This window comes from Rhinatrema bivittatum, chromosome 1, assembly GCF_901001135.1.
Source record: "Rhinatrema bivittatum chromosome 1, aRhiBiv1.1, whole genome shotgun sequence".
NCBI lineage: Eukaryota > Metazoa > Chordata > Amphibia > Gymnophiona > Rhinatrematidae > Rhinatrema > Rhinatrema bivittatum.
The window spans coordinates 757783581-757806852 of NC_042615.1; the positions used below are offsets into that span (position 1 = coordinate 757783581).

General features: G+C 41.9%; 1 protein-coding gene across 1 annotated transcript in view; it reads left to right on the top strand.

Moving 5' to 3' along the window:
* AMACR (alpha-methylacyl-CoA racemase) overlaps positions 1–21746 on the top strand; it is a 65051-nt gene extending 43305 nt beyond the window's left edge. Inside the window, exons 7-8 of the mRNA XM_029579100.1 lie at positions 13281–13467; positions 20783–21746. Coding sequence (XP_029434960.1) covers positions 13281–13467; positions 20783–21192 — 597 coding nt within the window. The 3' untranslated portion in view covers positions 21193–21746. The remainder of the gene's footprint in view (positions 1–13280; positions 13468–20782) is intronic.
* Positions 21747–23272: the final 1526 nt, after the last annotated feature.

Sequence of the window (23272 nt, forward strand, 5' to 3'; positions counted from 1 at the left end):
CAATTCAGCTGCAACTGCAGGTTGGGCAAATGGTAACCATGAGGTATAGCTTAATGCGTCTAATCTAGTTTTAGTTAAAGGGTAGGTTGTGTTAATATAATCCAATGAGAGTTGGATTGCTTGATCTTCAGGGACAGCTGAGGGAACACTCCTTCGGGAGCGGGTATGCATAGGGTGATTTAATGGAATAATTCGAGAAAAATAGTTAAATGTAACTAACACACAAAATTCATAGTATGTAGGGAGTTTGAGGAAAACTATTCCATCACACAACCAATAATGTCCAACATAAAGATTTGCAAAGTTTTGTATTACGGTATCATTGCTATTGTCATAAGGGCCATAAACAAAAGGAGATTTATATTTTCCTAATACACTACAAGGAACCAAAGATAAGTCATTTTCAGATGAACAGTTATTGTCTGCTATGTTGAAGAGGTCACACAGACGTGGACAGACAGTGTATGTAGAATTGAAAGTGCGTATGTATTGGGTGTCGGTGGCTACATGTACAATCTTGGACAGATTTGCTATACATGGGAGGCAACCTGGTGGAGGAGATGCAGTAATATGTGAAAATGTGCAATTACAGCTTATTACAATGTCAGTGAAAGGGGTGCTGGGTAAGATGGTTCCCTTACGAATAATCCATGTTGTATTGTATGTGGAGTAAGTATAGTTGCAAGGAATAGGGTTCGGGGAAGTAACATTACTAAGGCAAAGAAAACCATTTTTTGGTAAATCAGCTGTAAGTGGGGGAGGTTTGGCATTACCCAAATATTGTGTCCATGTTTGTCCTGCTAATGGATCTATGGTCATATTGTGTGGTCCATTATCTTTAAATCCTAAAATATGGTGTAATGGAACTGGAAAGGAAATGGCTGGGACATGTGAATGGGCTTTTTGATGTGGAGTACAGACGATACAATCAGTAACATCTGCTGGAAGAGTCTTTACTAATTCTTGTATTGTCTGTACCCACAAATTTGTTAAACCTGAAACAGGGGCCTGTTGGAGAGGGAAAGAAATAACAAGTGGCCATGTATACGTTAGTACATATAAACAGGTTAGTAAACATAACATTTTCTTTTCCTTCAGTCGTCAGTCTATTTCAGAGAGAAAAGATAATGCAACAGTCCAATTATAGTATCGGATTAAATGTCCGTATATCCGACAAATGTACCCAAGTGGAATGTTCAGATAGTTTAGCAGCAGTATGGCTGAGGTCTGTGATAGTGAAAGGTCCAACGTATATCGGATCCTTCCAAGTCTTGTGGGTGTAATTCTTTCGTAGTACTTGATCACCTACTGAAAAGGAAGCGCAAAAAGATTGTTTAGGAACCTTCTTCGATTCAGTCTGTATGAGATCTGCTGCCATGGCTACTAGGGGCTGAACTTTTTTCCAATACTCTACTTGAGTATCAGTTTGTCTTATTCTCACCGGATTCATAATCCGTCCTGTCTGTAATTGAAATGGAGTAATCTCATGGATTGTACCTGGCGTATTCCGTATATTCATTAAGGCCAATGGTAATACATCCAACCAGGTATATAATTTGTTTGTTTTGTTTTTATTTAATGCTGCTAGTAATACCCTCAATTTTGTTTTCAATATTCCATTATATCGTTCTACCAAACCATTCGAGGTTGGCTTATAGACTGACACACGTCGATGGATAATATTACAGATCTCTTGTAATTCATTCATAATTTGATTATTAAAGTGTGTCCCATTATCAGATACAATTTTGATTGGACATCCATGGGCTGGTAAAATTCTATGTAAAAAGGTATCAATAACTACATGAGCTGTTTCTTTTGTACATGGGAAAGCTTCTATCCAATGTGAAAAGCTATCCACCCATACCAATACATACCGTTTTCCTTTAACTGCTTCAATCATATCAGTGTAATCAATGTGCCATTCCAAACCTGGTCCCTGGGGATAGGCAAGTTACCAGGACTCACAGCTGGGCCTCGACGAGCTATATGAGTAGAACAGACTAAACAGTTATGAATTATCTGTACAGCTAGAGCATAAAGATTCTGGTTCCAATGGTTACTTTGTATGCCTGCTAATAGTGCAGTGGCAGACAGATGCATGGTTGCATGCCATGCAAAGAAGTATCGCAACACTTCTGATGTTGTCAAACATTTTTTTCCATTAGGGTGAAGCCATTCTTTCCCTTTTTTATAACATCCAATTGTCACCCATTTCTGTAATTCCTCACCACTAGGTTGTTCATGGAGTATGTCAAGTGGCATGGGATATGGAGTATGCATTAATTCTGAGCTAAACCGTGTTTGCATAGTCATTAGTTTCACGGTAAGCACTTCTGCAGCAGCTTTATCTGCTAGGTCATTTCCTTGTGCCTCAAAGCTCATATGTCCAGTATGTGCTGGCGTCCATACTATTTAACTGAAGCTTCTCTTTTACCTTGTGTAGTGTTAATTACTACTGGGGTTAATTCAGTTAAATGTTTTTTACTGGGCTTGCCATCAAAGCCAATAGTGGTGTTTGTTTCAATGGATCTTTTTACAGCGCTTGGTTTAACACAAATAACAGATGATGTAGCGCCTGTATCAATCAAAAATTGCATTGGAACCTGCTGAGGACCTACTAATAATTGAATAAATGGCTCTGAATTATGTAAGAATACAGTATCTCCCTGGATCATTCCTCTATTCCCTGCAGTCTGTCAATAATTACCTTGGTCCCACACAGGGAATTGTGAGGGCTGTTGGCCAGCCTGTAACTGAGCTGGTGCTGATAACGGCGATGTCTGCAATGTTTGGTTAAGCGGCGGCGGTGTCTGTAAAAATGTTTGTTGATCAGGGACTCCTGATCGCCTGCATTCAGTTGCATAGTGTCCAAATGACTGGCAATTCCAGCACTGCACATGAGCTCTTCTATCAGGGGACGGTCTATTCATTATCCCTTGTGCAAAACCTCTTCCTCCCCTTCCCCTTCTCATCCCTCGACCTCGGGGGATATAGGAGGGATATGCTCCCTGATATATTCCTTCATACGGGGTACGCGGAGGACCCTGTATCACATAACAATCCTGTATATCACTGCCTTGTAGGTTTACTGTATCCTGATTTCTTTGTGTTTTCATATTCTTTTTCTCTTCTAAGTCCGCTATCTGTAATGTCATTAATTTGCTAGCCATTTTCTGTTGCTCTTTATTAGAAGTTCTTATCATTTTGCAATGCACTGAGGCGAAATGCATTAAAGTGTTTCTCACCTCTGGCCATGTTTTTGTTGAAAGTGCCACAACATTATTCAAATTAGTCTGCATATTTGCAGGCAAAGTAGCATAGAATAAATGTAAAAATACAGGGATGTTTGGCTGTATATCAGCATCCTGCCCAGTTTGTGCCTTATACATGTCCATACATTTTGTCAAGTGCATTGCAAAATCAGTTAAACCATCCCATTTGGCTGCGGTGATAGCTGTAAAATCTATGCTGGTAGGATACAGGACATTTAAAGCATTTACCAAATCTATCCTATCTTGGCCTTGGAAAGGGATTCCGTCAGCAATATGGGTGATAAGTCTCGGACGTGCGCTTACTGCTGAGAGTTGTGGTAAACTAATGCCGCAAGCTGCACATAGCGCCTTAAAATCCCCTATGGCTAAATGTGTTCCGGCCGTATTAGTATCTATTGCCTCGAGCCAGAGCCTTGCTCCTTTATGTATACTAGGCAATTTTTGTATAATCGTACTAATATCTACTGGTGTATATGGTTTATAAGCTGCAATGGGTGGCTGTTGCCCATTATCTCTTAGGAAGATAGGAAATTCTTTCAATTCCACATTATCTTTCTTGTTTCTTGTTCCCTTAAAGGGTGGCGAGTTTAAATCTTGTATACATTTTAACCATATGTCTAGACCTTTCTGAATATATTCCCAATCTTCTGACTCCGTACAATATTTGCCGATTAATTCCCTTATTTCTGCAAGCTGTGCTTCATTTACTGGCCCTTCTGGGTGGCAAGGAATGTTTATATTTGCATTGCTTAATCCTGTCTTAACAGTGGTCCACCATGGAGCCCCATAGGAACCTTCCTCATTCGTTTTAATCCTTTCTTTAATTATCTCTGGTGTCAAGGATGACCCTTGAGCCGTTTCTGTTGACCGACTCTGTGGGGTTTCTGATAACACATTAACCCGTAATTGCTGACAGTCCTTGCCATCGGCAGGTGTCAGGTGCACTAATCCCTTGATTTTAAAGTTATCTGTTCCAGGGAAAAGCTCAGCAGCTTCCCGTTCAAATTTAGCTGCTTGTTCTAAGTCCGGATATAAGGGTTTAGGCTTTTGTACAGGACCTTTCAACGGACCATAGCCTGCTGGTATAGGCATTAAAATTTCGTGATCACTGTCTTCCAGCAGGGGACATGTAGTCACATATGGGGGCGGATTTAGGGATTTTGATCCTATCTCACCTATAACCTTATTTTTCTTTTTTATTTCTTTATCAGCTGTATATAAGTCACCTGTCACTGAAAATAAATTCCAGACATGCAGGTGTTTCTTTAGACTATTTTTCTTTTTATTATCTTGTAGGAATGTTAACAATGGCAATAAATAACTAAGTTTCAAAGATCCTTCCATGGGCCAGGAAAGAAAGGAATCTTTAGCAGAGTATTTACCCCATTTGTCATTTGTTTTCTTAATAAGGTCTTTCTCAAATGGAAATAAATTAATTACATGCTGGACAGCCGTACATGTATCATCACTGTTAACATATAATGTACGTACCGTGTTAGGCTTTCCTAATTGTCCTTCTGGGACCCTTTTAGGGGTTGGGTGTGTGTTAACCATTTTAAACTGTCGTTTACTTAGGCTACGCACATATAACTGTATATAGTAACCAAAACAAAATAAGAACACAAAATATATACACGCTAATATCAACCCACACAGTAAATACAAGAAAAACAACAATTGCTGCAGCGTTAAAACCTCAGGCGCCTTTTCTCAAAACTATCACCACGATTTACACAGGACTCCTGGCTTTAATTACCGATCACTCCTGGACCAGTTGATCAAGCTGGGCCCTAGGGGATCACACCAGGAGAACGTAAATCTTCTACTCTTCCCAAGAAATAATCAGAGCTGCTGCCGCAAACATGTGACGAATGCCCGCATTCTCCACCAATTGTTTGTAATAACAACTCTGACTATGTCTTGAATCACACAATAATATATTTATTATACTGAGTATAAGCAATGGTATACGCAGGAAGCAAAGGTATACTTACAACAATGTACATAGCACATCTATGGTCTGGAACATTTGCTTAATTTTTTCTTTTTGCAAGCTCTTTTTATATACATTTTCAATAAGCTAATTGATAACTACTATTTACTCCAAAACCACAAGATTTCAGTTAACCTTGCTGCTAAGTGCAGCTACTCTTTGTTCCCGTTTAATCTTATCTTACTTCATATGCACAAACTTTCTTCACAGATACCCTTTTTCAGATCTGTTATCTTCACAGATACCCTTTCTCAGACCTGTCATCTTCTTATCTTATGCTCATCCTGTGACTTCACTTGTTGACGTTTCACCTGGATTCTGCTAATGTGTGTGTTACTAGGCCATAGTTCATATGTTGCTCTGCAAAACTAGGCCATAGTTCACCATAGCTTCTTCTTCTTTCTTCAGAGCCTTAATTCATTTTGAGGCCTCTGGTATTTTTTCCTTCAGGATATTCTACACAAGGCAGCTGTTGAAGCAGGCTGGAAAAAGAAAGCCACAGTTGTAAAAAGAAAGTAATAGAGAGAAAGAAACTGCATCCGGGAGAGAAAGTGAACATAAGTTTTTCTGTGGGAATCCTTTACAGAAAGAGCTCACTATTGTTGTTACTCCGGAATAATTTAAGAATTTATCTCTTAGACTGTGTGAGATCGAGTTTTACCACAGCCAGTCAGTGGTAATGGCTGCAGCAAACTGCAGCCTCGGAGACTGTTAAACTTAATACAAGACAACAGTAGAATTTGATAATCCTTAGCAAAGGAAATCCAAGTTAACTTGAGAACCAGCAAAGCTACCTTTGTTTCACAGTTATTGTGCAAGGGAAGGAAACTGCTACAGAAACAAACAGTGCAACTGCTGTAAAAGACTCTAGCCATCTTTTTATTCTCTCCAAACACTCAGGCCGATACAGTAAGGACGCGTAAGAAAGAGTGCGGCAGTGCCGGGCGCACCCTCGTTTGCCGTGCGCACAGTCCGGATCACATACCGCCCGATACAGTATTCAAATGAGACGCAAATGCAAGCTGCGTCCAAAGTGCGTCCATGAAGCGGTAGGCGTGCGCAATCCATTTTACTGTATAGGGCGGTATACAGCGCCTATACAGTATCCTGGGTGCGCTGGTACCTGTCATTTCAAATGTCATTTGAAATGTCATTCCACCAGGAAAGTGGATGGTTCTCCTACAGACCCCGCTGCCTTGAGCGCCCGGCTGGACGTCCAAGCCGGAAGTCCGAGGTCGCAGCTTGGACGTCCAGCCTGGGCGCTCAAGGCAGGGGGAAGGCCCATGAACGTCTGTCAGCATTGAAGCAAGTACCACACACTAGTTACACATCAAAATACTCTTTCTTCATGTGCAGCATCAGCTCCTTCTCCAGTTCCAGGGACTGACCGCACAGGCTGGAGCATGGACTGGCCTGCGGCGGGCCAGTCCGAGTAAATGGAGCGAGGGCCGACGTGCTGCTGGTCAAAGCCCATGTCAATGCCGCTGTACCGGTTGCTGCTGGGCTTGCTGCCGCTGTCGTAGCCAGTCAGGTCGCGGTGTGCGTTCATGCACCTTCCCGCTGCCTTGAGCGCCCGCCTGGACGTCCAAGTTGGGCGCTCAAGGCAGCGGGAAGGCGCATGAACGCATGCCGCGACCTGAGCGCCCGGCTGGACGTCAGAGGTCACGGCGTAGGGTGTGTAGGGATAGGGCCTGATACAGGAGCTCGTGCCCACTGCAAGTCAACGGCGACAAGGAGCCCAGACCCACGAGAAGGCCAGAGGAGCCCCCGGAAACTGTGACCATTCTTCCCTATGGAACCGAAGTACTCTGAGGTTAAGCGCGGTGGTGCCAGGTTGGGTTACTTTTTCCCCCCCTTGTGTGAGAAGCATTTTTTTCTGTGGATTGGGTTGGTTTGGGACTGGGTGGCTAAGTTCTAGCAGTCCTCTTTGTTGCTGGCATGAGGCGCTATTTTTTTCTTTGCTGCGGGCAACTCAACCAGCAGTTAGTGATGACTCTTCGGCCGGAGCCAGCGGTGGCATAAACTGCAGCGCGACAGAACGGATTCAGCCAGCGCTCAAGGCAGCGGGAAGCTGACTGAACACCACACTAACGCCAGGGTCAGGGTAGGCGGTACATTTGCAGGTTAAAGATGCGACAAAATAGCTGGTTAAAAAGGCGATAATCTGGGCGCACGTTACTGTATCGGAGGGAATAGCTAATCCGATCATTAACATATCATATACATGCGACGGACAGAAAGGGATAAGCGTCTGTTTCAGTAAGTGGTAAGGACGCGTAAAACCGGATACTGAATCGCGGGTTAGACATACGCGCCCAAAATGTGCGTACAAAGCGGGTTAAAAACAGGGTAACCGTGGCCGCACTTTACTGTATCGGCCTGACAGAGAATAGGGAAAAATTGCTTATCCTTTTATATTTTCCTTTAGCTAGAAATACAGTACCAACAAGTGTTCAGGAACGCACTGAGTTAACACTGCTTTTAAGTACACCTTTGGAAGATTGTCGTGGAGAATGTAGCTGAGTCTCTCCCCATTTTATTTAATTGAAGATTAAGTAACACAAAGAAGAAAGATCTACAAATCATCGATCTGGCATCCACATCGACTGCAGGACCTGGAGAGAACCAAAATTCAGGATCAAGATACAATAATCAGCTACAAAGAAACCAAGAACATAAGAAATTGCCATGCTGGGTCAGACCAAGGGTCCATCAAGCCCAGCATCCTGTTTCCAACAGAGGCCAAACCAGGCCACAAGAACCTGGCAATTACCCAAACACTAAGAAGATCCCATGCTATTGATGCAATTAATAGCAGTGGCTATTCCCTAAGTAAACTTGATTAATCGCAGTTAATGGATTTCTCCTTCAAGAACTTATGCAAACCTTTTTTTGAACCCAACTACACTAACTGCACTAACCACATCCTCTGGCAACAAATTCCAGAGCTTTATTGTGCGTTGAGTGAAAAAGAATTTTCTCCGATTAGTCTTAAATGTGCTACTTGCTAACTTCATGGAATGCCCCCTAGTCCTTCTACAGCCTTTGAGCTAAGTATATTTGCACCACAGCCTACAGCCTAGCTGGACCAACTCACAGGAAAAACTCAGGCTAAAGGAATGAACATATATTCAGACAAAGAAAGAAACAGCTACAAGACAACTCTGAGTAGAAAAGGTTTAATAAAGGAAAACACGAAAAACAAGACACAGCTACAGTCTTAAAGTAAAAAAATACTTAGCTTTTTGCTACTGCCTGGCAGCAGGAACAGGGACACCTGCAAAAGGACAGTGAATTCAAAGCACTAAATTCTTGAACTTACTGTTCATATTTTGGATTAATACTTAACTGACAGTTTTTTATTCTTGAACAGTCATTCTTGATTGAAGGACATTGAACATACTGTCATCTCAGGAATAGTTGCATCTTTAGTGTGTATAAAAACATATTGTATAAAGAAATTTTCAGCATTGTTATCAGCATTGTTTATGGCTCTTTGCATTTTATCACTGTTATTGCTAATAAATCTTGTTTACTATACAGCAGAAGAAATCAAGTCATTCAGCCCTCCCCCTTTTCCCCTGCTTTTCCTCCCTACCTGCGGGAGACAATATTGGGTGGGGGCCAGTCCCTTTACTTGCAACATCCAGTTGGAGAGAGGGCTTCTGAAAGCGTCCCTTGCCAGCTCCATCATGAATCTCTCCCTTATATACTCAGCCCACCTACAGACACCATAGTGGAAAAGACTTCCCCTGGCAGGGTGTTTACACAGACATTGGCTGAGGGCTTGGACACAGAGTACCTGGCTGGGGCTTGGTATGGACAGGGCTGGACCCAAGGGCAAGGCCTGGAAAGTAGACAAGGAGAGTGCAGGGCTGGACAGGACAAAGATCAGACAAGGACAGGGCTGGACTGCAAAGGCTAGTTCCATGATGTCTCATCAGTTTTTCCACCTAACATCTCCTAGCACCACAATACTTCCAGTTTCACAGTTGCTGTCCAAGTTTTGTGTCTGGAAACCCCAGAGCCGATCTGTTCTATTGTTCCACTCTTGTCTAACAGATCATCTATTATGGAACAAGAACCCATTCTGGTATCAGAGTAAGATGCCCTTCTTCCTACATCAGCTCAGAGAACTATACAAGCAATTGACAGGATGACATAGTCAGAACTTTGTTTGCATCACTTTCTGCAGACTCCAACTCATTTTTTGCCTTACCTTCCACACTTCCTGTGAATATTTCTCATATTGCAATTTCTACATCACTGCTAGCGTTGATCCATGGGTCTTCATTGGTTACAGCTGATTCTTCGCATTCAGGAATTGCTCAGCCACTACTCTCTGCACCGAGTCATCCAACAATCCCACTATCACCTCAGTCTTCAAGGCACTGGTGGCCAATTGGTCCAGCCCCAGTGGATTTGCCCGGAAGTTCCACGGGTATTCCCTCTGACCCTCCTCCAGAGCCACCTGATCATTCATCTCTTTCTGAGGACTATTCTATTTCAAATTTGTGGAGAAATTTGGCATGGCCTTCAAATGGATAAGCATCCTCGGAGGTTATGGGTTTACTCAATATTTTGGATATTTGATCAGAACAAGAGGCTCTACCAGCACATGTTCACTTGGATGCAATGCAGATGAAAATGTGGGAGATGCCCATATCTGGTATCACCACTCCGAGAAAACTGCACCTCAAATATCGAATGCAGAAATCTCCTGGCTATGGAGTTGTACAACTGCCACATCAATCTGAAGTTGTGAAATCAGCGCTTAAGAAAGCCAGTAACTCTCCACCAGGAAAGGACCACAAGCTCTTGAACAGCTTTAGTAAAAAAAAACCAAAAATTTATTCCAGGGTTCTATGTTGACTGTCCATATATCTCACCATCAGTTGTACGTGATCCAATATATCCATGACTGTGTACAAAAACTAAAGCCTTTCATACGATCTGATACTGGAGAAGTCATCTCCACATGACTTTAGAAGAAGCTATTCAACATCTTTTGTGTTCAGTTTGAGTCTTTCAACTCTTGGAAGAACATCAGCAGCTGCCATTGGAGTTAGGCGCATGGCATGGCTCAGAGCCAGTAGCATAAGGGAAGATGTTCATGAAAATCTAGCAGATCTTCCTTGCATTGGAGATAACCTCTTTAAAGAAGAATGTTGAGAGACAATGATGCAAATAAAAGACCAAAATGTAGTAGTCCAACCCTTGACTACAGCTTCAGATTCTCGGTCTGCACCACAGCGACCTGCTTTTTCGTACAACAGAAGGCCTTATCACTCCTTTCATCAGTATCATCTTCCTCCTCTATAGCCATATAGACGACAATACCACCAACAACCTGGTAGACCCCGTCAGAGAGATTGTTGACAGATGAAATAGTCCCAACAGGTCCAACCAAAACCAATGCTGAGTCTTTGATCCCAGTTCCCCTACACCTCTCCATTTTGGTAAGAGGGAGAATTCTATCCTTCCTGGGATCATGGCACCAAATCACAATAGACAAATGAGTCCTCAAGATTATACAATATGGGGCGGATTTTCAGAGCCCTGCTCGCGTAAATCCGCCCAAAACCGGGCGGATTTACGCGAGCAGGGCCCTGCGCGCCGGGAAGCCTATTTTACATAGGCCTCCCGGCGCGCGCAGAGCCCCGGGACTCGCGTAAGTCCCGGGGTTCTCCGAGGGGGGCGTGTCGGGGGCGTGTCGGGGGGCGGGCCCGGTCGTCGCGGCGTTTCGGGGGCGTGTCGGCAGCGTTTTGGGGGCGGGTACGGGGGCGTGGCTACGGCCCGGGGGCGTGGCCGCGCCCTCCGTACCCGCCCCCAGGTTGCGGCCCGGCGCGCAGGAGGCCCGCTGGCGCGCGGGGATTTACGCCTCCCTCTGGGAGGCGTAAATCCCCCGACAAAGGTAGGATGGGGGTTTAGACAGGGCCGGCGGGTGGGTTAGGTAGGGGAAGGTGAGGGGAGGGCAAAGGAAAGTTCCCTTCTAGGCCGCTCCGATTTCGGAGCGGCCTAGGAGGGAACGGGGGTAGGCTGCGCGGCTCGGCGCGCGCAGGCTATACGAAATCGATAGCCTTGCGCGCGCCGATCCAGGATTTTAGCCGATACGCGCGACTACGCGCGATTCTACTAAAATCCAGCGTACTTTTGTTTGCGCCTGGAGCGCAAACAAAAGTAGGCTGTTCGCGCTCATCTGAAAATCTACCCCTAAGGTTACAACTTATATTTTCCAAAATTTCCTCTTGTCCGTGTATTATGCCTTCACTCCTGGATCAATCGCAACTCCCTTGGCTTTGCATGGAAATTCAGATTCTTCTCCAGCATTGTGCCATTTAGAAAATCTCAGCTTTGCAGTAGACCAGGGATTCTATTCCCAATACTTCCTCATTCTCAAATGTGGTGTGCTGCGGCCCATTCTGGACTTGAGACAACTGAACAGCTATCTCCACCAGGAGAAGTTCAGACTGAACTCCCACAACACCAGATGCCTCTTTATTCGAGAGACAGATTGGATGTGTTCCCTGGATCTCAAGGATACCTATGTGCACATCCCTATCTCTCTCTCCTTTTGGCGTTACTTTTGTTCTAAACTGGATTCTACTCATTATCAGTACAAAGAGCTCCCGTTTGGCTTATCAGCTGCCCCCAGGATCTTCAGCAATTGCCTTGCAATAGTAGAAGCTCACCTAACACACAAGACATCCAGATATTCCCATATCTGGATAATTGGCTCATAATATCATCCCTTCCAAAAGGAAGCATTACAAGCACTTCACACCACAATAAGTTTGCTGCAGACTCTCGGATTTTTTATCAACTTCGTGAAATCTATACTGACTGCAATCCAACTAATCCAGTTCATCAGAGCATGGAATCGTTTCCTTACAACAGAAAGCATTCTGGTCTGTTTGCTGTGATTTTTTTTCCCCCTGCCACTTTATATGGGCGATGGGAGCCTTGGGACCCATGTTAGGGAACAGGGCCTCCCGCCTCACTTCTAATGCATTTCAGATAGGCATTATTTTATCGCCTTCTCAGATGTGCTAAAATATTTACATCAAATTGACTAGTAATGACCTTCTTTGCATGCATTTGCATTATTCATACATGCAAATCGCATGCAAAGAAGGTCATTGTAATAGGGGAGGGTATCTGGATGAGGAGATGCAAAATATTGCATATAACACACAATTTATTCGATTATAATGCGAGTTAGAGCACTAATACGGCTTGATGCATCACCCCTTTAGCCGACTAAGTCTGGTTGGGCCAAAGAGTTTTCCTAAAGTTAGCTGTCTATATTCAATAGTGTGGCTGCACTATGGAATATACCTCCAAAATTAGCTGGATATGTTTATTTGGCTAATTTTGCTATCCTCGCTGTGACTGGATAAGGATCTTGAAATGAAATTGGGCAACCTAGGTGGTTTCTTATGATCATTATTTGTTGGTATATTCTGTGCTTCTTAGAAAAACATACAAGTTGTTAAAATGTCTTCCCTCAACAGGTCAAGTAGTTTGCAGAGAACGTTTCCTTCCCTTCCTCATGAAAGTCTAAAGTTACCGAGTTCTTTCTTTTTTTCCCCACTCAGTGCATCTACAGTGTGCCTATGCCTGGATCTCCTTCCTTACCTTCTCTGTTTAAACAAGATAGAACTACAATTCCATGCCTACATGCAAGAAAAATTTGAAGAGTGCACTAATGACTATATTTAATTTGGATATTTAAAATGTTCATAAGAAATTTTGTACAAACTCTGAAAAACTTGGTCATGAAAGAACTGACCGGCTTATTTGGCTGGAGGGATTAAAGATCCGGCTAAACTTAACTCAGATTTTCCCCCAGTTGAGTATGTGGCACCTCAGTTTAAAAATAAAAAGATTTTTAAAGTCTGTTTAATTCATTTGCTTTAAAATGTATGAAAGTTAAACCAACTGAAATCCAGAATATTCTGAAGTTGTGAACTTTATAATTCAGACATTTACCTTTTGTTTGTATTTTTAAGGTTGAAGGCGCAGCTTATGTTGGCTCCTTCTTATGGAAGTCGCAAAGTCTTGGCATTTGGAGCAGACCTCGAGGAGAAAATATGCTAGATAGTGGAGCGCCATATTATGACACCTACAAGACATTGGATGGAAAATTTATGTCAGTGGGTGCCCTTGAGCCAAAGTTCTATCAGGCATTATTGAAAGGTAAGCAAGAGCTAGGAACTGCTTTTGGGTGACTCCTAGACATTTTCATCACTAATGAGGTAACTTTGATAAACAAGAATATTGTCAAAAGTACAGTTTATGGAAATATTGTGGCATCTTTTGGTTTGGTATTAGGTTTCTTAGCCTAATTTTATTGGTTGAGATGAAGTGATGGTAAAGGCAGAGATCAAGTGAGGTCTATAATCTTGCAACCGGAAAGGAAATTAGGTAGACTACATGGGTCTTATCTGTCAGTATACTCTGCAGTTTTGTGTAAAGCAATAGTGCTTCATTGAAACCCATAAAAAGTTGTTAAAATGTCTCCTTTAATAGGTTCACTAGCTTTCAATACTTTTTTTTAATTTTTAGAAAATGTTTATTCCCTTCTCATTCATCCCCCTTCATCCTTCCTTTAGACATTTCAGTAACTTTTGAACCCTTCATCCAATTTCATTTACATTTCTGCTGCATATAATAGAATACCTAATGACCTCACTGGCTTCTACTTTTTGTGTTCCCTCAGTGCCTTCTTTATTTAGATTTGCTGTTTATTTATTTTTACATTAGTTTACTATAATCAAGCAGGCCAGTTTAGTTTTTTTTTTGTTTTCTATTTGTAAAAAATAAATACAAACAATTATGGTAGTGATGGTCAGACGTCATTTCATATTATTAAATATAAATAACCTAAGACCAGAAAAGGGGGAGAGCGACAGCTTATCGTGTTTGGTATTAGTCCATGTAGAAAGCTATAGGTTTCAAATAGGATGCATAATCTATAACCATTAGGCTAACATAGAGGTTTTCTGCCATGATCTACTATCCAGCCCATCCAGTCTGCCCAATTATTTCTGTGCACATTGTTAAGGTTATATCCCAGTTGCTAGCCATAGAACATAACTAACTACTAAAGAACCACCAACATCCAGAGACACACAGTCTATAGTAAAGAGAGCTTTATATATTAGAGCTTAGTTGTCAAGTCAACCATTGTGATAAATATTCTACCATTATAATCATTGAGACTGATTATAATGGTAGAGCATTTTTCACAATGGTTGACTTGATACCTAAGCTCTAATATAAAAAGCTCTCTTTTCTATAGACTGTGTCTCTCTGGATGTTGGTGGTTTTTTCATAGGTATGTAAAATATACAGATATCTATCTGTAATATACCACTCCTTATCAAGTACATTTATCATCTCTTATTTATTGATTTATATTCTGCTTTTTCGGGCGCTTCAAAGCGGGTTATATTCAAGTACTGAAGGCATCTTCCTCCGTAGTATTCCATTTTGGGTAGATGATTATACAAGATTACCAATTTTAAAGGGTCGTTCTTTATTCTGCGATGGGCCATTATCGCGTGCATTAAGATCTTATCGCACGTGATAAAGCCTTACCGCATTGATAACGGCCCTCATCACAGTGATGCCATGCTAATTGGGGAAGGGGAGGAGTGTGAGCAGGTCCGGATAGATATGGGGGAGAGTTTTATAAATTGCTTAATGAGCAAGTGGTGGGGCCTTTGACAGATATGTGTGCAAAGGCTATTGCAGATGGTACATTTACATTTGGTTTCAATAAAATGCTGGTCACGTTTATTCCCAAACCTGGCAAAGATCTTTATAGACCCGAGTCGTACACGCTTGTTTCCCTACTTAATTTTGATGTAAAATTGTTGGCAGAATTATTGCGGAGAGATTGGCATCTATCCATCCTAACCAGTTTTAGATAATCAGGTAGGGATTGTGAGATATCGTCACTCAGAAATCAATTTGAGAAAGATCTTAGCTTCTTTGATGGCAGTGCGGGCGGCAAATGTGGATTCTTTGCTTATCAGTTTTGATGCTGAGAAAGCATTTGATCAGGTGGATTGGAGCTACCTATTTGCTGTTTTGGAGAAAGGGGGGATTTTGGGTTCATTTATACAAAGGGCCAACTTCTGTATTCAATCCCTAAAGCTTTCAACCTGATTAACAGGGGAAGGACTGAGGAATTTAATCTTCAGAGAGGAGCTTGTCAGAGCTGCCCCCTTTGTTATTTCTGCTTTCCCTAAAACCTCTATGGCAATGGGTTCATGGCATGGCTGAAGTTCGAGAGGTTTCTATGGGGAATCTAGAATTTAAAATTGGTGCTTTTGCAGATATGTTAGTACATTTGACTAACCAGGTTAATTTTTTGAAGGCAGGAATTTGCTATTTTTGGTTCTATTTTAGAATTAAAACTTTATTTATTTATTTAGGCATTTTTATATAGATTTAAACAAATTTTATATAGATTTAGACAAATCTGAGTCTATGGGCACTTCGATGTGGGTACAAACTCTTTGGAGTCCAGACTTTTCTTTGAAATGAGCGGGAGATTCATTTAGATATTTGGGGATGGCAGAAAAAGACAGTATGACTTATCTAGTGTGCCCATCTGCCCAATTAATATAACTTTGTAATTACCATTATTCTTTTTGAGATCCCCTGTATTTATCCCATGCTTTCTTGAATTCAGAAACTGTTTTTATCTCCACCACCTCCACCAGGAGACCTTTCCATGTATCCAACATACTCTAAAAAGAAATATTTTCTAAGATTACTCCTGAGTCTACCCCCTTTCATCCTCATTCCACCCTCGTTCTTGCATATGGGCAAGCATAAGATCATAAGAGATTGCCATGCTGGGTCAGACCAAGGGTCCATCAAGCCCAGCATCCCGTTTCCAACAGAGGCCAAACCAGGCCACAAGAACCTGGCAAGTACCCAAAAACTAAGAAGAACCCATGCTTCTGATACAATTAATAGCAGTGGCTATTCCCTAAGTAAACTTGATTAATAACCATTAATGGAGTTCTCCTCCAAGAACTTATCCAAACCATAAGGTTCAGGAGAGGAAACACAGATAAGAGGTCCCAGGAGGGTCATCCTCTCCCAGGAAGAGAAGAGTCAGTCTCCTGTCTTCTCCTCAGCAGAGAAGGGTGAAAACCAGTGTCTTCCTGCAGTGCCTCATCTTCTTCACTGTCTTAATTGCACTTTTTCACATGGGGCTTCACAATCTATGAATTATCCAGGAGCTCTCTCTTCACCCCCCCCTCCCCCAAATACCCTTTTCATGCCACAGGCTTGGCCTCCCGCGTCACCTCACTTCAATCAGACACAAACCTGACAAGGCACAGCTGTCCCGCAAGAGAGAAAATGTGACCCAGCTGTGCAAGAGGCACTGCCACCCCTGACGTACCTGACTTCCATAGAACCTGTAGTTTTTGGGTTCAGTGGGGATGGGTTTCCGGGGGGGCTGCGAGGCTTCAGCTGGCGGCTGGGGCACATTAGCCGGTGGCACTGCTGGCTGGGGCTGGTATGGAGGGGGAGGCCGCTGCAGAGAGAGGGCGAGAGGACAGAGCACTGACACAGCTGTGCCACCTTCCCTGGTAAGTTCTTCACACCCACTGCCCATTTCCTTACCCCTTGGTTATCAAAGGGATTGTAGATATCCAGCGTTGCATACTGGGAGCTGTTCCATTCCCCTTATCATTTTGGTAGCCCTTCTCTGTACCTTTTCCATCGCAATTATATCTTTTTTGAGATGTGGTGACCAGAATTGTACACAGTATTCAAGGTGCGGTCTCACCATGGAGCGATACAGAGGCATTATGACATTTTTCGTTTTATTCACCATTCCCTTTCTAATAATTCCCAACATTCTGTTTGCTTTTTTGACTGCCGCAGCACACTGAACTGACGATTTATTTTTCCCTATATGCATCACCTTGCACTTATCCACTTGGATTTTCAGAAGGCATTTGACAAAGTTCCTCATGAGAGGCTTCTAGGAAAAGTAAAAAGTCATGGGATAGGTGGTGATGTCCTTTCGTGGATTGCAAACTGGCTAAAAGACAAGAAATAGAGAGTAGGATTAAATGGACAGTTTTCTCAGTGGAAGGGAGTGGGCAGTGGAGTGCCTCAGGGATCTGTATTGGGACCCTTACTTTTCAATATATTGATAAATGATCTGGAAAGGAATTCGACGAGTGAGATAATCAAATTTGCAGATGATACAAAATTGTTCAGAGTAGTTAAATCACAAGCAGATTGTGATAAATTGCAGGAAGACCTTGTAAGACTGGAAAATTGGGCATCAAAATGGCAGATGAAATTTAATGTGGATAAGTGCAAGGTGATGCATATAGGGAAAAATAACCCATGCTATAGTTACACAATGTTAGGTTCCATATTAGGTGCTACTACCCAACAAAGAGATCTAGGCGTCATAGTGGATAACACACTGAAATCATCGGTTCAGGGTGCTGCGGCAGTCAAAAAAGCAAACAGAATGTTGGGAATTATTAGAAAGGGAATGGTGAATAAAACGAAAAATGTCTAATGCCTCTGTATCGCTCCATGGTGAGACCGCACCTTGAATACTGTGTACAATTCTGGTCACCACATCTCAAAAAAGATATAATTGCGATGGAAAAGGTACAGAGAAGGGCTACCAAAATGATAAGGGGAATGGAACAGCTCCCCTATGAGGAAAGACTGAAGAGGTTAGGAGTTTTCAGCTTGGAGAAGAGACGACTGAGGGGGATATGATAGAGGTGTTTAAAATCATGAGAGGTCTAGAACGGATAGATGTGAATCGGTTACTCTTTCGGATAATAGAAAGACTAGGGGGCACTCCATGAAGTTAGCATGTGGCACGTTTAAAACTAATCGGAGAAAGTTCTTTTTTACTCAGCGCACAACTAAACTCTAGAATTTGTTGCCAGAGGATGTGGTTAGTGCAGTTAGTATAGCTGTGTTTAAAAAAGGATTGGATCTCAGACAGGAGCCTTGCCTCCTAACCTTTAGAAAAAGACTCAAGACTTGGCTGTTTATGCAAGCTTTCCCGGACTTAAATTAATGCACCTCGCCATCAACTTATCCAACACAGCAGCTGTACCTCATCTCCTTAATTTAGTCTCTGCTAAACTATCTTTATTTCCTCTGATCCCAGTTCAATAGTCCTTGTTAATTGTAACTGCTTTCTTCGACACGTTATTTCTGTTTTGATGTATTTATTGCACCCCTGTTTATTTGTAAACCAGCATGATGTGATTGCTTCATGAATGCCGGTATATAAAAACCTTAAATAAATAAATAAAGTTCTTGGAGGAGAAGTCCATTACCTGCTATTAATTAAGTTGACTTAGAAAATAGCCACTGATATTACTAGCAACGGTAACATGGAATAGACTTAGTTTTTGGGTACTTGCCAGGTTCTTATGGCCTGGATTGGTCACTGTTGGAAACAGGATGCTGGGCTTGATGGACCCTTGGTCTGACCCAGTATGGCATGTTCTTATGTTCTTATGAAGGGTTTAGGAGGTGGGGAAGAGGGAGGGAGTTTAGGTGGGAGGGGTAGGGAAGTTCCCTCCCAGTCTCCTCCCCCCATACTGGGGGAGGCTCTTTTGCTTCGCCGTGCATATTTAGCAAAAATTCGGCCTCCTGCACGCACCGCCCCCACATGCACATGTGGCCATCTGATTTTATAACAGCACGCACATGTTATAAAATCAATGCATCCATATGCGCGCGCCAGGAATCGCACGCTCATGGACGCGCGTGCGCTCCTTTTAAAATTTACCCCCGTGTTTCTAGCTTCCATGCTTCTCTCCAATTTTGTTCTTTAATAACATCAATCATAGAAATACAAAAGATGTTGGTACGCTAATTACCATGCTACCACAGATTCTGCTTGTTCTGTTGTATTCCCTGCAAGTCCCTATCACTAGATCCCCTTTTTGTCTGTCCCAAGCATTTTTTAATTGTACCACTGTTTCTGTTCCTAATCCTCTGCTAGAAATCTTTTGCAGATGTATTCACCACTCTCTCTGTGTAAAAAAAAAAAAAGTTTATTCTTGCCTTCTAAGCCCTCCTCCTCCTTCTAGCCTCACATGATGACCTCTTTATTTGTCATTGAGCTTCTCATTTTATAAAAAAAAAAGTGCTGCCTTCTAATAGTTTACTGAAATGTGCTAGATATTTTGATAGCATGGCATATCTGCTAAGCAAGACCAAAGATCCATCAAACCCACCATCCTATCTCTAACAGTATCCAAGCTGGGTCACAAATTCTTGGCAGATCCTAAAGAATAGACTCCTAGATCCATTTCTTATTGCTCACTCCCAAGGATTAGCAGTGGCTTTCCCAAGTCTACCTGGCTAATAATGATTTATGGAGTTTTTCTTCAGGAAATTGGCCAAACAGCTTTTAAACCCAGCAATGCTAGTTCCTTTAACCACATCCTCCGGCAACAAATCCAAGAACTTAATTGTTTGTCGAGTGAAAAAAATAATCTCCCCAATGTATTTTAAATCTGCTCCATGCTAGTTTCATGGACTGTTCCCTAGTCTTAGTACCATTTGAAAGGGTAAATAACCATCTCCTGTTTACCTGTTCCATCCCAGTGGTCATGCTTTTTTTTTTAACTTTTTCTATATCCCATCTTAGTAGCTTCTTTTCAAAGTTGAAGAGCCCTAACTTGTTTAGCCTTTCTTCATAAAGGAGCCATTCCAATCTCTTTATCATTTTTGTTGCCCTTCTCTGTATCTTTTCTAGTTCTGCTTTATCTTTTTGGAGATGGGGGGGATCAAAACTGCACACCGTACTCAAGGTGCGGTCACACCACAGATGAAATGTTTGTATCTTATCCCTAGAAGAAAGGAAACCACCTCCTGCAGTGTGCGCTGCCACTGAAATCTGCTCCTCCGTGATTTATGGTTGGCCCTTGACCTCATAAGTTTCAGGAAACTCCTGAAGACCTGTCTTCCTGCAGCTCCTAGTTTAAATGCCTATCCTTCTGTTTCTATATGTCAGAGATGCTCCCCTGCCTCATAGCTTCATCACTGCCACTAATTTTGCACCTCAACTATGTATATATATTGCCTGCATTTATTGTAATTTCCTATATATATCTACTCCATGTATGTATTATAATTTTATATTAAACTATGGGACCAATAAACTCTTTAAGGAATTTCTTTCTAATGAGCCTTTTGCCACCTCTGTGCCCATGACGCCACGAGGAGCAGCTATATTCCACCTTAATGGCACGGATTTATTATTGTGATTCCACCTTTACTACCACTTTCTGCCACTATTGTAAACAATGTCATTTACTTTTGTGTCCCATACTCTTACAACTATTGTAATGTTTTTACTCTCTGTAACTGCTATTCCATTAAAGGAAGAAGTGCTTTGTGCTGTGTTCTAGACTTTCTTTTGAAATGACTTCCATGTGCTTTAGGGATATTAACTTGTTTTCTTTTTCATTTTTGGTAACAGGGCTTGAGCTTGATTCCACCAAACTTCCCGATCAGCATAGCTTTTCTAAGTGGGATTCACTGAGAAGCATTTTTACAGACACGTTCTTAAAGAAGACGCAGGCTGAGTGGTGCAAGATCTTTGATGGCACAGATGCCTGCGTTATACCAGTGTTGTCGTTTGAGGAAGCTGCTCTGCATCCTCACAATAAAGAACGGGCCTCTTTTTTTATGAATGCTAAAGAGGACGTGAGCCCGAGACCTGCCCCCCTTCTCTCACGAACGCCAGCCACTCCCAGCACAAGAAGGGATCCACTGGTGGGAGAGCACACGCATGAGATACTAAAGGAATATGGGTTCACTGAGGGAGAGATCACTAACCTCCAGTCTGCTGGAATAATTGAATGCCATAGGGCAAAAGCTAATTTATAATACCTAAGCATGCAAGTCGGTATGTTTCAGTGATAGAACTTTTAATTGCTTGTGATTTTATGCTTTAGAAATGGAATGAATTGCAGATCAGTATTTGTTGCCTAGAATTACATTTTTGTAATTGAAAAAGCAGTTGTCCTCTAACTTTTTACTGAACTCAGTTCTTTTCTTAAGCTAAGCATACATGAAAATGATGACATATATTTTTAATCTGAAGAATGTTAGCACACTTATTTTTGTCCTAGAAGGTGTCAAAGATTCTTCAGATTTTAATGCATAGCAGTTGCAGAAGCACCCGAACTTTCAAAGTTTCATACATTCATGTAAAGTTTGTTTCATTTGTTACATAAGAACCAAGGGTCCATCAAGCCCAGTATCCTGTTTCCAACAGTGGCCAATCCAAGTCACAAGTACCCCGGCAAGTACCCAAACATTAGATAGATCAGAAGCTACTATTGCTTATTAATTACTGTCTTTGCAGTTTATGGATTTATCCTCTAGTTGGTGGAACTGTATTCTTTGTAACTAATTAAAGACTTCATTTTTGAAATGATTGTTTATGTGTACTATTCTTTCTGTGTTCTTCTTGTAGTAGGGTAAAGGTAGTGTATTGCCAAAGTTTCACAATCTGCTAGGGAATCCCTTGTCAACTCTACTATCCCTGTAATACCTTTGTGTTGAGCTATGGGTTCAAATCCTGCTTCTCCTTTTGATGTTGAGTAAGTTTTATAAGAACATAAGATTTGCCATACTGGGTCAGACCAAAGGTCTATGAAGCCCAATATCCTGTTTCCAACAATGGCAAATCCAGGTCACAAAATACCTGGCAGGATCCCAAAAGCTAAACAGATGCCATGCTTCTTATCCCAGGGATAAGCAAGGGATTTCCCCAAGTCCATCTTAATAATGTTTTAAAATCTTTTCCTCCAGAAACTTGTCTAAACCTTTTTTTAAACCCAGCTACACTAACAGCTTTCACCACGTACTCTGCCAATGAATTCTAGATCTTAATTATGTGCTGAGTAAAAAAATTTATTTTAAATATACTATTAGTAACTTCATTGCATGTCCCCTAATCTTTGAGCTCTTGAAAGAGTACAACAGATATGCATTCATCCATTCCATTCTGCTCATTATTTTATAGACTTCTATCATATCTCCCCTCAATCATCTCTTCTCCAAACTGAAGAGCCTTTTCTAATAGGGGTGGGGGAATCATTCCATCCCTTTTATCATTTTCTTTGTTCTTTTCTCTATCTTTTCTAATTCTGCTATATCTATTTGAGATATGGTGACCAGAATTGCACACAATACTCAAGTGATTCTGTATTCTGTTACTCTTTGTGGCAGGGACTTATAACTGAATATAATTGGTTATACAGTGTACCAGTTGTATGTTAAAACAAAATGTCAAAATAAAATGAAAGCAGTGCAGCAGTTGAATATTGAATGATCTGGTAAATGGAAGGTAAGTTGCTTTGCCTGCTGAAGGGTCAATGCTGTACCCTAATTGGCAAGCTGGGTATAATTCAATGATGTAGAAAAAGAGAGAACCAACAGGAAATATATTTTGCAATATTTTCATACATTCCACTCATGCAGTTAGTTCTTCATGCTTTGTACCTTCCTTTGCAATTGTTGGTGTTTTATTGAATTCTTAGTCGAGCATTTTCTAGGGCCAGCCCCACTGACTGTAGGGCAAGTGCTGTGCATTTTCATACAGAAGAAAGAAATCATTAAAACTAGGGGTCATGAAATGAAACTCCAGGGATGACGTCTCAGAACCGTCAGGAAATATTTCTTCACAGAGTGGGTGGTGGATGCCTGGAATGCCCTTCCGGAGGAAGTGGTGAAGATGAAAACTGAGAGTTCAAAGGGGCATGGGTGAAAACTATGGATTCCTATAGGCTAGAGCAGTGGTTCTCAACCTTTTTTCTGTCGGGACACACCTGACAGATGGTTCTCACATGCATGACACACTGACCCATGATCGTCACGGGGCTAGATGTAAAAGTTCAGTTTGCATCCACGGGAACCCCCCTGACCCACAATAATGGATGTAAAGCAGAATTATGACATT